Genomic DNA, 15,591 nt, shown 5'->3' on the forward strand with positions numbered 1-15,591 from the left:
GGCCAACATAAAAGAAATTCCAAATTTCGAACATCTCAATCAGTAAGCGATAGAAGAAAAATAAAATAAAATTATAAGTTCCACAATATAAATATATATATATATATATATATATATTTATTTATTTATTTACTTATTTACTTTTGAGCCTTAAAATTTTTTTATATGTAAAAATTTTAAAAATTTTAAGGATATTTAAAAATAGTGAGTTTACTTTGTCACAGCCCAATTTATGGGCATGTAACTAGAACTAGGGAATGGGTAGACGTAAGGCCACCAAATCCCGTAATAAGTCTGATCATTTACTAACTCAATCAAGGTATAATCCAATTTCTAACTTTTATAACATTAATTCATCACTGACTTTTAATCACCCAGATATTAAACCTTTGATTCGGTCTGCCAGCATAATTAGGCAAAACCTGAATTTACAAAATGATAAGTCTGAAATTTCTACTATAAAGATTCTAGAATTTTAAAAGTCAAACACACCAAAAATCAGTTACATTAACCCGAAGATGAAAGAGCCAGACTACTAGAGGAAAAGAACTGCAGAAAAGCTAACAACACCTGAAAAACAGTTAAACTGAAACTGTCAGTCTCGAGAATGAGTTAAAATCATATATCCAAAACGAATACAATACTTCAAGAAAATATTTCTTTAACTAAAATAAAATACTACATCATGCAAAAACACGTGTCATGTCATGCTTCTATAAAATAAATTTTACATACTACGAGATGAGTACCTCAGCAGAACCCTAACTCCCAACACTAATAGTCTTAGCCTTTTGGTTCTCTCACTTCAATAAGATTGGCGCCTAAAGAGCGAAGCTCGACCAGGGTCCTTAAATCCAGTCTAGCCACTTAATTTCCAATAAAGCCTGCGCCTAGAGAGCAACGCTCGACCAGGAACCTTTACGTTGACAAATACACTCTACACAGCCCACAGAGTTGAAATCGACCAGAGCAAGTCCCAAATTTACCTATTACTACTTGTTTCAGATTCACACCGGTGTGCATACTGTCCTGGTGCAATCCATTAGGTGGCATGTTCTACTGTCACTTCATCCTGAGTCAACATGCAATTATGTAGAAATTGATACATATATAAATAATAATTAAAATAAATAATTAACATCTTAAATTATTTAATCAGAATTGTTTACGTAAAACTTTAGCATGACACACATGTAGCAGATATATGACTTTAACTTATAGTTCTGATGACCTCATTGCTCTGCTCCTAAGCCTCGGGTGGAGCGAGTTGAAATAATGGATTATCTATTCACGGTAATAATTCAATCAATAAAAGTAAAGCATTTAATAAATAATCTTAAGCCTAGACTCCTAGAACTAATTGTCTAAGAATTTCAATTCGAAAATTCTACCGAAAATTTGACAGAATTTTCTCTAAAATACGAACGTTTACCTCCCGTATAACGGATTTAGGACATGTCAGAAACACCTTAAATTTTTAACAATTAATTAACGGGAGTCGGGCCACTAAAATTACATTATTTTTTTCGACTCCGCAATACATCACAGATCACAATTATTAGCAGACGATCGGCAATACTAATTATTTCAACAAACAAACCTCACGTAACTTTTATGGTGCTCAACACAGTAAATAATTACATAATTTTTATCAACAAACTCTAGAATCAACGGGCTAGAGGATTACCGAGACGCTTGATCACCTGGTCGACTCACCTCTAGTTGTCGGAGTCTGATCGACGATCCAAGCACGCGCCTACGGACTCGAGACAACACGTTGATGATGATTCCAACACCCGATCCTTCGATCTGACTTCTGATCAACTGGATAAATTCACGGACGATCTCGATCGTCAATTTTCAAACGGAGCCCGATCGCTGTAAAACTAGTGCCATTGGAAAGCTAGAGGTGAGGCGAATCCGGGTATGCCCTCTGATCGGCTAAAACTCGCCGGAGATGGCCAGAAAAGCTCAAAATTCTGGCTATCCTCACTTCGTCGGAACTTCTTCCTCAGGCCACCATTGTCGACGCTGCTGCTCCCAAAGGGAAGCCTACACTTAGGTGAGTCGATCACCACCCGACTCGGCAGCCCTTGCCACCGAAAATGCCCCGCACGGCGTTGACAACCGCTGGCTCTCTTTTTTTTCGCTGCAGTGCCGCCGCCACCAGCTCTTCCACCAGCTACTGCCACCGCGCCTCGAGCTCGACGAACGACAGCTTCTCTTCTCTCCTTCTTCCTTATTCCCCGACATGTCGATCTCCCCTTTCTTTCTTTCTTTCTTTCTTAATCAAAATTTAGTCCCTAAACTTTTTCTTAATAATCATTTAGTCCCTCGTCCTTTTTAATTACTAACAATTTTTTCCTGTAAAATTTTTATTTAACCCTCCAATTTTTTTTAGCTTTTCAATTAAGCCCCTAGATACTTAATTTGGGTCAAATTATAATTATTAAAATAGAGAATTACTTATTTACCCTTGCTTTTAAAGATGAAATTACTAAAATACCCTTACCGACCCATTTAATTACGAAAATACCGACCATGAAAATTTTCATTTAAACCCCATATTAAAGAAATTATACTTTTAGTCCTTATTTCAAAACTAATTGTCAAATTAGTCCTAACATTTAATTAACTTAAATAATCAATTTGCTAACTATTTTTCAATATAAATCAATACCATTTGCTAATTAAAATTTGTCATTCTCCAATAAATTCTTTTATAAAAATACTATCTACTAATTATTTCATAACTTTCAAATATAATATTTAATCCATATATTCATATTGGAGAAAATTAAGTGAACTATATGTATATATAAAAACATAATTTATCCCCTAAGAAATCTACTTAATTTATTTATTTAAAAATTAAACTAATTAGATATAGAAAAATAATCCCTTATGTTTGTTTAGCATTAAAATTCTATTTTAAATCATCCCAATTAAATTAATTAAAATAATATAAAATTAAATTAAATAAAAACTTGTTATTAGTTATTACTAATAATATTATTATTATTATTATTAAAAAAATACGGATATTACAACTATTATTTTTAAAATTTTATAAATTAAATATTAAATATTAAATTATTTATTAAGTTGTATTTATCAACTTGATTTTATAATAATAATAATAATAATAATAATAATAATAATAATGAATAACTCATATAAAGTAAGAAAATTTTCAAAAAAAATACATAAATTAAATTTTTATTATCGGCATAAATAAGAAGTTTACTTAGAATCTTAAGTTATAAGAATACATGGTACGGGTTTAAATTTATAAAAATCCCATAAAGCTTGTAATTAGAAGTCTCAGAATTTAAATTATTTTAGTTGTTTTAATTACTATTTAATTATAAAAATATTTTAACTAGTCTAATTTTATACATATATATATATATATATATATATATATATATATATATATATATATATATATATATATATATAGTTAGAACTGTTCGTAAGTGTCAAACTATATCATTGACACTTCAAAATTACAAAAATATATCAAATATTGTTTAAATGGGCCATTATATCTTTTATGGCCAATTATATTGAAAAGTTTGCATTTAAAAGGGGCTCGAGGCCTATAAGGGTCCCCAACCAAAATAAAGAAAAATAGATCGAAATCAAATCCAACAAATAGGGTTCAAAGACAATAAATAAAAGGACTTACCACCAACCTAAGTAATATTACTTTATATTTTAAGGCAAAAGGCCCAATTGTATTTCAAATTTGACCTGAAAGTGATACAAGGGTGTTTTCTATTTGAACATTCTCAATTATATGAGAAATTTCTACAATTATGAGTCTTACTTTTGTAAATGGGAAATCGAGATAAGATTCCCACAATTTCTATTTGTCATTTTGTATGAACTCTTCTCTCCATATAAGGAGAAGTTTATTGAATAAAAGGCAAGCAAGTTTTTCTTAATTTTTTATATTTCTTTTCATAAAATTAAACCGAACCAAATTAAATTATTTTAGATTTTTTAAAATAAATATAAGGCTACAACATGTAAAATTGCAAGAGATAATTAAACCAAATAAAAGAACCAAAGGTCCAACTAACATAACTCTTAAAAGTATTCAAGACACTGCCTAAAACCTTTTAGCTAAATGAGGCCTACAGCCCGCAGCAGGCCAACCAGATTGAAAAATAAAAAATTGGGTTCTTTTACGTGTGTTGCACAATTTTATTTTTATACTCTATTCTTTTATACTTTTATACTTAATTTTTTTATTATATATTTTTTTAACTACATACATAATATCTTTTAGTATAATTTCTATTACAATCTATGATGACATCATTTTTATTTATTTCTTTCTATACAAATATTTAAATAGTTGCTATAAATATAAAATTATTATTTTTTATACTTTTAAATGATTATTTTATTTAATTTTAATTTTACTTTTATATAATTTTTTATTATATTTTGATATTTATAGCATATTTTTTCAAATGTATTTTTTTATTGTTATCAAAACACAACACAGTAACTATTAGATTTCATTCAATTTAGGAATATCAAACAAAAAAATATATTTCACTTGAATTATTTAATAATCTTAAAAGTTAAATATATATTTTCGGCGTATAAAAATAATAAAAATAATTTTTTTAAAAAGTTGTAAGAATAAAATTTGAAGAAAAATTATAAAAAATAATATTTATTTATAAAAAAAACACTGTATACCATGAAATTTTTTCAAAATGCCATAAAATTCCGGATCTTAAAATTTAATTCCAGAAGTCGCTACTGTCTTGTTCATCTATTCCGTCCCCAGTGGACACCTTGAAGCTCAAAAGCTCAATAGCAAGCCAACGCCTAAAGATGAAGCACCACTGAACCTTGATTTGACCCACCAATTTGAAAAATATAAGCTTAGGAAGCAACCCATACACAATTCATCATATATGCCCATAAAAATGCTGCATCTCCCTTCAGAGGCCATGAAAACCAAAAAAGATAAATTAGAAATTCGACCTTAATTGTTACTGAGCAAAGAAGTTAATGTCAGGCTAAAATCTTTTCTGCCTCACCGAAATCATGCCCGTCGATGACCGACTGGCAAAAGCGCCGGGACTAGGTTTTGTGGTAAAAAAGGCTAACTATATTTGAACAATAAAGTGAAAAATCAAGAGTTTATTTACGAAATTAAGTACCAATGAAAATGTTATTCAATAATATTAGTCTTGGAAATCGGTGAAACCTGTTTGCCTCCACCTACCTCAAACACCAAGACTTTCTGATGAATCATTTGTTTGGAAAATTAAGGTGCAACTTTCTTGTTGCGAATTGCAGAAAGAAAATTGACATATTTTATGGGCGATAAATTAATTTTGTCGCCTAAAGTGTCAGTCCCTGGCCTATCGTTGTCCAGTCTGTCATATATTTCTAGAGATGTTTCTTAACTCTTTTGAGGGTATTTAATTCGTTTTGCATCTCAAAATTGGAATGGAATTGGATGCTTTGTTCCCTTAAAAGAAATGTTTAGATTTTACCAAATCATATTTTAAAGTCATTTTTAAAATTACGTAAAATTCGGAAATATTATAAATTTAAGAGATGTTTTAATATAAATTTTAAACTCTTTGATTTAAAGGTCCTTTCCATCCAAAAGAATAAATATATTATTCAAAATATTAACAATGTAATATATATTAATTTATTATTTTTGATAAATAAAGTTGTTTTATGCTCAGATAGACATATATCGTGGTACACCTATTATTTTGACACGACATGAACTATGGCAAGAACTTATTCTATATCTTTAATGAATACTTTCTCTAGAAAAAGAATAGATAAATACTTCAATTAATCAAATAGATTTGTTTAGTCAGTCGCGCTAAAATCGGCCATCAATGGAAGTTTCCGCCAAAACAATAAGTAATAGTAACAGACCGCCCTCGCAAATATAAAATATTCCGAACTGGCGCTGAAATTTTCCAAAAATCCAAACAAGCCCTTCAAACATCTTGGGACCCACAAAGAACCTTCGTGCCAAGTTTGACTTGGACGGTACAACAACTAACTAACTTCAACCTCAATTCCAATTCCTCTTTTTCTTTTTTCTTTTTTTCTTTCCTTTCACCTTTCTATCAAATTCCCAGAATCTATACACGCGCCACAGAAAAAAGAGAGTTTTGATTTCAGTTCTTGAATAACAAACAGAAAAATAAGGATGAGTTTTCAAGATCTTGAAGCTGGAAGGTCATTCGTGCAAAAGAAGCAACAGCCAAAAGAGCCTTCTCAACTTGTAGCAGCAGGAATTTTCCAGATTAATACAGCTATTTATTCTTTTAATCGTCTTGTTAGTTCTCTTGGTACTCCTAAAGACACCATCGAATTGCGTGAAAAGCTGTTAAGTATTTCTATTTCATTACTTCTGCTATCCTGTCTTTTTATTTTTATTTTTTTTATGTTTTGTTTTAGAAATCTTGATGGTTAAAGAAGTTGGGTTCTTATTTTTCTTTTTGTTTCGTTGTATTGGGTTTTTCTTTTAATTCTTGAACTGGGTTTTGATTAATAATTAGTAACTGGCTGCAATTTCTTGTACTTTTGATTTTTATGTGTTTTTTAGTTTATGATATTATTGGGTGCTGGTGACTTTGTATTGACACTAGATTGACTACTTTATTTGCAGGCATAAAACAAGGCAACGTATTTCCGAATTGGTGAAAGACACTTCTGCTAAACTTAGGCAAGCTAGTGAAATTGATCATTATGAAGAAGTTAGTGTAAGTGGGCCTGTTTTCTCTACTTATGTTCTTCTTCTTTTTTTTTTTTTTTTAATCGGGATTATGTTAAACGTGAAGATGGACCAAGACTAAGCTTGCTTCCTAAAATTATGTAAACAGTTACGCAAGGTGCAAAAATAAGCTCCACTTGTAATTACTCAAAATGGTTCCTCTTATACGTTCCTCTGCCCTATCTTAGCCTACATTACTGTCTTTGTTGCATGGTTTTCACGTCCAACCTGGGCTGTGCTAAACAGCTTTAACTTGCTTTTGTAATGGCTAGTAGTACTCCAGTGCTTTCTAGCTCGATTGGCTATCAGAATTTCCGTTTGTCATTTTGCTTAAAATGGATTCCTTTACATTTTAAGGCGCTAATAGTTCTGCCTCAACACTGCTTTATTTCCGTCTCTCTTTCAATTCAGGAGTCAGAACGCATTTGTGCTTAAGAACGTATAATTTAGCATTTCAATGTTAGAACAGGATTATTTCTTTTGGTTAGTTTGTTCCTCACATCTCCACATATTCTCCACCTTGTTCCCTTACTTTCACTGTATGCTTCTAGACTAGGTTGCACGGAAACTCTAAATGGGTTACGTTTCTGTGTCGGACGCGTTTCAGACGCCGAAACTACACGTTTCAGAAATTTCAGAAAACGTTTCTAATTATTTTTTATATTTTTATTCATTTTTGAAAACTTTTAAGAATTTTTTAAAAAAAAAAATCTTTCTATTTAATTGGATTTCTTATTTGAGAAAGATTTTTACTGTTTTTCCTATTTATTTTGTTTTCTATATATAGATGATTCTTAACTCTTTCCTATTATATAATTTTTTTTTATTATATGAATATTCTTAATTCTTAGTTATTTAATATTTAAGAGTCTCTATATACATGTATATTTTTAATACATTATTTTTTTCTTGGTTTATAGTAATTATATAATTGTCAACATGACCAATTATATTAATTGTGTTTAATTTGTATCTTTTATGATGATAAAGACAATAACGTTTCCATAACGTCTCGTTCTCTAGTTTTTTAGAAAATCTCGTATTCCCGTATCGTATCGTGTCTTGTTGCATTTCCCCTTTCCGTTTCCGTTTCCGTTTCCGTGCAACTTAGCTTCTGGATATTTGTTTCCTTTCTTTCTAGTCACAATGCTGATAAGTTGGGAGAAATCTTAAATATAAAGTTGTAGTTGTCAATTGTTTGGGAGGTGTTGGGTATTGTTTGTCAGGCACTGAAACTTCTTCTTTGGGTTGCAGCCTGCCAAAAAGATTAATGATGCTAAGCTTGCAAAAGAATTTAGGACAGCTCTTAATGAGTTTCAGAAGGCCCAGAGGCTTGCAGCTGAGAGGGAGACAATGTATGCCCCTTTCATTCCCAAAGAAGTCCTTCCATCCAGGTAACTGTTACCAGACACCAGCATAATATATGTCTGTATGTATGTGTTTGCTTAATTGGGTTGTGATAAATATATTTTTGTTGGAAATCTGAGCATATTATTATTTTTTTCTTAAATTTCATTCTTTTGTATGGCATTGCCTAGTGAAATGCATGACATTAAGAAGACTGTTGTAAGTTATATAACTAGAAGTTGGCTTGGAGGAAGAATTTGAAAACGGTCTTATTGCTTAACATTTTTGCATAAGCGGTTGTTGTCAAGTTTTGAGCTTTGTGGTTGCGAACTTAAATCTTTTGCTATTGCAGTTAGAAATGGCCCCAAGTGAAATGCATAGCACTTATCAAACTAAAAATTCGAAATCTCGGACACTTCAATTCTGAAATGGTTAATGTCCTTAAAATGTTTAATCTCTATTTTGGTTAATTATAAGAAAAATATTTGGACAAATAATTAGCTTATATGAGAGCCTATTAAAATCTTCTTCAGTTTGGAAGGAAGATATGGTGAAATATAAGAAGCCAATCAGCGTGGCTACTGTCTCCATTCCTTTACTGACATTCACACATTAACTTAAGATAAAGATTTTTAGAGCTATTTCTATCTATTGTGAGATATAAGTTGGCCGTCAAAATCACATAACATATTTGGTACATATTGGGGAATATCCTGTCACATCGAAATTGTTTTTAATGTAAGATGTCATTTGTTTCAGATGAAAATCTTACCATTCATTCCTTGCTGTTAAGGGCTGAAACTAACAACTCAATTACAATCATTACTGGTACATGCTTGATTTGTTTAACTCTTTAGTTGCCGTTGGTGCAGTTCATTTTATGATATGATAGATATTCAGTGTGGCTACTCGATTTCTATCCTTATACAAGCAGTTATCATGTTTTAGGAAAGTGCCTATAATATTTTAAAATCTTACACATTCCGCATTGATTTGTCGGTAGCTTCTGGTATAGGTCAACACTGATAGCAATCAAACCTTTTCTCTTTGTTAAATTTGCTTAAAGTAATTTCTCTTCTTAAAAATTGGTACACATGTTTATAGATATATGATTTCAATTGCTTACTTCATCTAATATCATTAACGAATATTGTGCAGCTATAATGCCCAAGAAGCTGAAGCAAGTTCATCTAGGAGTCCTGAGCGGCAATCTCTTCTTGTGGAATCTAAAAGGTGAGAATGTCTATTGTTGTCCTCTATTTCTTGCTCACTCATGTAATTTTTTGTTCTCTGTGGTAATTCCCAATAATTGTTCCTACTTATTTGTTTGGCATGCAAGGGATGTAAAACACGTTACAATATTATTGGTTGATTCTTCTAAGTCCATGGTTACTTGAGATTCTCTTGGGTAATATCATGTTCTTCCCCATGTTTCCCTAACTGAGTGCAGAGAGAAAGTGCCTTTTCCTGTGATGCCTAATCCATTTTTAAGGGGAACTAAAAATTAAACGAGAAAAAGAAAAACAATAACAATGGACCACCAGAAGAAGTTGCTTTCTGCATGTGGCTTTTGGCTGTACTTCAAACCATCAAGCAAGCTCTTTTTTCATTTGTAATGCTTCATTACAAATTGAGTAACTGCTATGTCTAACGAATTATTTATTGAAACACAACTTGCGCAATTCTGTAGAGTTGTTCATATGTGTATGGAGGGGATCATTCTGTTTTTGAAGCTGAATACTTTTCCTGGATGAATTTTATAGTCAAAAGGAACTATAAATCTTAATAAGATTGTTTACCTTACCAATAGGTAAATATCCCTGAGTGAATTTTTTTCTAAGCCACGTTTTGATGGTCTCTTGCAATGTGGACAATGCCTATAGACTCAAGATCTATTGAAGGAATCATAGATCTCGCACAGCATAGTAACTGCGAAATTGAGCAAGCTACCTTATTGGTTTGAAATGCATACTGACATAACAAATAGGGCTTTCAATTTTGTTATTAATATTCTTGTTGCAATGCTTATTTGACTGATGTGCCTCTCTCAAAGGAGGGAGGTCAAACTTAATATGAAATGGGAACTTGCTTTCTGAAGTAATCGACCATTGAGTTTTAGTGCCTTTATACATAGGAAGTTTTCTTCATTGTGCTTTCTCACTTTCTATTGTATTTTGTGCAGACAAGAGATTGTATTGTTGGACAATGAAATTGCATTTAATGAAGCTATCATTGAAGAAAGAGAGCAGGGAATTAAAGAAATTCAGCAACAGATTAGTGAAGTAAATGAGATATTCAAAGATCTAGCTGTCTTGGTACATGAGCAAGGAGTTATGATTGGTAATCTTGGGCCTTTTTGTCTACATAGCTTTATCTTCAAACTTTAAAGTTTCCTGCACTTGTGTTTATATTCTCTGTAATCTGAAACTATTTCCTTGCAGATGATATTGGTTCTAATGTTGAGAACTCTCATGCTGCTACTGCACAAGCTACTTCTCATCTTAAGCAAGCTTCCAAGATCCAAAAATCTAATTCATCCCTGGTAAAGTTTTACTAATGCTATATTATTTTCTTATATGGTATCTCTACGTACATTTGAACTATGCTCCATGTTAGAAGTTGTATTTCACATCGCTTAGTTACTGCGCTGTTTTTAGTGTATATATGTGGATTGGGCATCTTATTTCTTTGAGCTAGCTTTTGGGAATGAATTCTACCCAAGCCCATTTATCATGGTATTAGAGCCGGCCTTTTGTTTGCGATGATGGGTTTAGACTCAACTCGTCTTTTTTTGAGCTAGCTTTTGGGAATGAGTTCTACCCAAGCCCATTTATCACTCCACATATATGCTGATGGTTTGGGTCACGCTTTAACTTTTGTTTACTATAGGTTCGGTTTTAAGTTGTATTTTGAGGTAAAAGATAACAGAACTCAAGGGAGACATGTGATCTGATAATCATTACAATTAGCATTAAATTATCTTTTGTTTGAGGTCTTGTGGATATTCTATCCAAATGCTACATGCAGATCCTGGCATTCAGATAGATGCCACAGGGAAGTAATTTTGGTTGATAGATTATACCGGCATCTGTGTGGTCCTTTATATGTTTTTGGACTACTTTGCTCTATGTTTGTCATTGAACTCTTTGGTATCTATGCATATCACCTTTTAAGATTTTAATTTTAAGTAACAGCCTAGCATATGTTTAATATCTGATACTTATGTTGAATTCTACTGAATTAGGCAAATGTTACATGGTCAAGGTCTGAATTCGCTCAGCTGATATAAATGTAACTGGATGAGTGATTTAAACTTGACTTATCATTGGTTTTAATGGAGTTCAGGAGCATAGCTTTATTGGCGTTAACTTTTGTTCTTATCCTTCTCTTGCCATCATTTTTATGATTCCATTGAAAATGCTTTGATAGATTGCACTGTAATTTTAAAAAAAAAAAATTTTAAAAAATTGTTTCATAAGTCTGGATAGAGGATTTGTGAGTTAAGATTATTTAAAAATGCTTTTTTAGATAGTCCTAAATTTCTTTGATTTTTTTCAATTTCTGGATTAAGTATTTGACACGAAAATTTTCTGATGCAGTTGTGTCTGCTCCTTGTGATTTTTGGGATCATCCTGATCATTGTCATTATAGTTGTTGTGGCTTGACCAGCATATTTTGTTGTCATTATCTGAGCATAATCTCGGGGTACAGTCTACCTCTGTAATATCGTTGGTGGCATGAGCTTCTGCCTAATCAAACTGGATGGATCTACCCTCAACATACAGCATAGAATGCTGTTCTGGCCTGGACTAAGAGACCGTCATTAATGTACAGTTTTAGTTGGCAAGCAGTTAAATTCTCTATTATATTGTCGACTGTCATTCAAACTCATACTACAAAATTGCCCGTGTAAATGTTATCCAGCTGTATGATCAGTAAAATAAAAATTCTAGCCTTATTTTCCATAAATTGATCGATTATGCTCATTTTATGGCACCTAAAGGATCAGTAATGGTTCCGTTCTCCGTTGCTATGCAAGGTGTGCTCGATGTTTTGTTTTTAGAAGAAAATTCTGTATGTGATGCTGATAGTAGAAAACTGAGTTTTAGGTCTTTATTCTGGCAAAATGACCGCTTGCAGTTCTTGGTTCTCTTTTCCCTTTTGGTTTTTGGAGAGCAATTACCCTTCCACTTAGGCATACTGGTTGATACAGATATCAGGGTCTTTATTGAAGAGGAAGCTATCATTGTTGGTTGATATTGCTACATGATTTAAGGCCTGAACTGCACCCATTTCTGATATATATAGCTGAAGGTGATTTGACACCGAGATTTTAGAAAGTGATTGCTTTTCCTTGTAGCAAAACCATCACAATCATCACTAAAGGGGGGTATATTCAGATATAGAAACAGTAAAACAGAAATTTCGATTAAACTTTCTTCAGAAATCAATATATATATATATATAATATAGGCGCCACCAGTTTGCAGAACAAACTAGTAGGCTAAATACTTTTACAGAGAAACAAACTGATGAGTGAAATAATAAACAGGCAACTGCAAATTGAACGGAGTTGAGTTGCCATAAAACATAAACACTCTTGTATGTTGGACATTCATATGATAGTGTGTGCTACCACAGATTGATGGTCCATGCGCAAATCGGTATTTGCTGGAAGGAACCAAGTTATGCTTTGGATGCAGCATCGATGGTATCTATTACCCTCAAATGCTGCAATTAAGCTTATTAGTTCTAATATTATACTGCTTTAGCATAGACTAGGATCTCAACTACACAGGTGAAGGCCTGTGGAACAGATCTTCAGGTATCGCAGAATTTCCAAAGATCATCGTTGGAGAAGTATTGCTCTCCGTTCATACACAAATATTTTGCAGGGTCTTCGCTATAATACTGACTGTTGCAGCCAGTGAAGAATCCCGGATTTGATAGCAGTTGAGGATCTACCTGTTTAGAACAGAAAAAAGTAAGATTATTATTATTTTTTTTAATAATTGATACAGATCCTCTATATAAATTAGCTAACCACATTCACAGACTCTGACAACTTCGGCTTATAAGACATGCTCCTTTCTCACCTCTTCTGACGTTGCAATATTTGTTGCTTGATTTTCACAAGTCATAACCTGACTTGTCTCATCTTCACCAAAAGTTGGGTTGTTACTCTTTAGATTGTGATCCTGATGTTCAAGATCATGAATGCTCATGTTGTGAACAAGTTCACCTTCATTGCAGTCAGGCGTAGTACCTTTTTTGTTCTGGTTCTTAAATAGTTTACAGATAACAAAAGCTCTCTGCACAAGATGGAAGCGAGAAACAAGATGAGCTCAATTGATGTAGGAAAAACAAGATGCAGAGCGGTACCCATACATATATATAGTATATATATGTACCTGGTTATGTAAATTGAATGTCGTACTGTATTCATATATAGTCCAACGAGTCCTTACTCTTTTACGAGGACCACCTTCATGGAAAACAAAAGTCTTTTTGGTACCAATCTGTTTCTCTGCATGTCTAACTTTACGTGTTCTGCAGGTATCTTTCCACAGTCCATTTTTTGTTGTTCTGCTTGGCCGTCCGCCGTTAGGATGAAAGAAGTACCATTCTTGTTCATTTGAATTTACTCCTGAATGCTCTGCATACTCCGAAAGGAATCAGATTTCAGAGGATGACAAAGGATAAGCGTGATGGAAGAAATAAAAAGAAAAAAGAGAAAATACGAGAAACTAACGGATTAAATCCCAGGGTTCGAGCTTGTAGACGTTAAGTTCAGGAATTCTACAAACTTCTTGATCATAACCTGAAATCTTTTTGTTGAGATAATGATTCACCAATTCTGCTTCCTTAGGACGGAATCCATCTCCAACATCACGGGCTGATTCTGATAGAGACGGTGTGCTTGTCATCGTTCTAGTTACTAATTTATATCTGCAAGTCGATGGATCAAAGTTTTGTTAAACAAGAAATCATGAATAATACAGAATAGAACTGTGAATAGTGTGACTCACTCAGTGAGAAGAAAATATTTCATTCCACTTCCTAAAACAGGAAAAGAGAAAAGACTTGGAGAGCCTGATGCTTTACTCTGCAACTGAAGACTATCTGAGTGATGAGTGTGGGAGTCTTGTACACAAATTCACCACTTTATAGAGAGTTAAAAGAAAGAGAAGGAATGTGGAAAAAGTGTAACCGTATTAACCAAATATTGTAAAAGAAAAAAAAGTGAAACCGTGTCTAAACTTCTGATTGGCTATTGTAAAGTAAAGGGCTCCGGAAAATTACAGGGACTTTCTCCTACTTCCTATCCAAGTCAGTGGCTCCACCAACTTCCACTGCAAGTTTGGAACATTCTAGACTACTGGCTAACTATTAGTGAGCATTCTAGAGAACATTCTAGAAAAACACTTTTGTTCGTTTTATTCTATTTCCCGCCGTATCATTAGTCATATATTAACCAGATATAAGAACATCTTTAACGGTCCTGTTTTTATTTTTATCTTTATTTTACTTTATCTAATAAATATTAATATTTTAAATTATTTTTTTCTTAAAAAAAATTACTCTTAAAGCAAAAAACTAAAAGATAATAAATATCAATTAATAAAATATATAAAAACTTGTAATGTATTAATTATAATAAAAATAAAGAGTGAATTTAGCTTTTTAAATATAGAGAGTCAAATCCACTATCAACTTTATATTTTAAAAATATATAACGTGTTGAAATTTTATTTTATTGAATAGCTATTTATAATAAAGAGTTTAGCTTATATAAAGAGGCATTTAAAGATATTTTAAGAAAAACAGTTGGTATTATATTAAACTTACTGAATTTATTAAATGTCTAATTTAGTTGAATTTTATTCTTTTTAACAAATTTTTCTTCCCGAATTTTCACTTTTGTAATGAGTATAAGTCCATACCCTATTAGTCCTCTCTCATGAGTCAAAAAAAATATTTGATCTTTTGATGAGATAGAACATTTTCTTTAAGAGAAAATGAATATGCAATACACTTAAAGTAAAAATTGCACAATTTTACACCATCTTAATTAAAAGAAGGTTTTCTAGCTTGTCTCACTAATGTCTAAATTCTCCTTCCCTTTAAATATATTGGAATATATATATATATATATATATATATGACGTAGAATTTCTCTTAATATTATCCTTTTTTCTTTTATACAATTTTTGTTGGTTACAAAGTAATATAGATACCATCTTAATAAATCAATAATACAATAATTTTGTTTTTATTTTTTTCTTGTAATTTTCATCATAGATCTAATACTACCGGAGAAATACACTCTCTTCTCGTATCTTTAAATACTAATTACCAATTTAAATAAATTTATAAATTTATAGTTTCATTCATTTGTGAAAATAAATTGTGATTTATTTTTTAATAAAAGACTAACTGTAGTTTATTCAGTTAATAAATTACTG

The 15,591-nt window shown here is 31.8% G+C and overlaps 2 protein-coding genes across 4 annotated transcripts; one reads left to right on the forward strand and one right to left on the reverse strand.

Annotated features, from left to right (window-relative positions):
* Positions 1-6,001: 6,001 nt before the first annotated feature.
* On the forward strand, positions 6,002-12,094 carry LOC8280483 (syntaxin-22). The gene is made up of 7 exons (XM_002520002.4): positions 6,002-6,390; positions 6,674-6,767; positions 8,033-8,172; positions 9,284-9,358; positions 10,308-10,465; positions 10,567-10,667; positions 11,725-12,094. The coding sequence occupies exons 1-7, from the start codon at positions 6,212-6,214 to the stop codon at positions 11,788-11,790; spliced, it is 813 nt and encodes a 270-aa protein (XP_002520048.2). The 5' UTR covers positions 6,002-6,211; the 3' UTR covers positions 11,791-12,094.
* Positions 12,095-12,530: 436 nt separating this feature from the next.
* LOC8280484 (NAC domain-containing protein 14) lies at positions 12,531-14,379 on the reverse strand. Of its 3 annotated transcripts, none has more exons than XM_048369976.1 (5): positions 14,155-14,379; positions 13,947-14,074; positions 13,537-13,781; positions 13,222-13,437; positions 12,531-13,090 (listed from the first exon to the last, which is right to left on the reverse strand). In XM_048369976.1, exons 1-5 carry the CDS (start codon positions 14,175-14,177, stop codon positions 12,947-12,949), a joined length of 756 nt encoding a protein of 251 aa, XP_048225933.1. In that variant the 5' UTR covers positions 14,178-14,379; the 3' UTR covers positions 12,531-12,946. The 3 variants fall into 3 exon arrangements, with proteins under 3 accessions (XP_048225933.1, XP_015575179.1, XP_002520049.2); XM_015719693.3 differs by having other exon boundaries at positions 13,594-13,781; positions 13,878-14,074; positions 14,155-14,376; XM_002520003.4 differs by having other exon boundaries at positions 13,878-14,074; positions 14,155-14,376.
* Between the last annotated feature and the right edge of the window lie 1,212 nt (positions 14,380-15,591).

Source organism: Ricinus communis, chromosome 10, assembly GCF_019578655.1.
Source record: "Ricinus communis isolate WT05 ecotype wild-type chromosome 10, ASM1957865v1, whole genome shotgun sequence".
Taxonomy (NCBI): Eukaryota; Viridiplantae; Streptophyta; class Magnoliopsida; order Malpighiales; family Euphorbiaceae; genus Ricinus; species Ricinus communis.

Coding starts and splice junctions, on each gene's coding strand:
- LOC8280483 (XM_002520002.4), top strand. CDS start 6,212: ATGAGTTTTCAAGATCTTGAAGCTGGAAGGTCATTCGTGCAAAAGAAG. Junction 6,768..8,032: donor ATCATTATGAAGAAGTTAGT/GTAAGTGGGCCT, acceptor TTTGGGTTGCAG/CCTGCCAAAAAGATTAATGA. Junction 8,173..9,283: donor AAAGAAGTCCTTCCATCCAG/GTAACTGTTACC, acceptor AATATTGTGCAG/CTATAATGCCCAAGAAGCTG.
- LOC8280484 (XM_002520003.4), bottom strand. CDS start 14,177: ATGAAATATTTTCTTCTCACTGA. Junction 13,782..13,877: donor CGAACCCTGGGATTTAATCC/GTTAGTTTCTCG, acceptor CGGAGTATGCAG/AGCATTCAGGAGTAAATTCA. Junction 13,438..13,536: donor CATTCAATTTACATAACCAG/GTACATATATAT, acceptor CATCTTGTGCAG/AGAGCTTTTGTTATCTGTAA.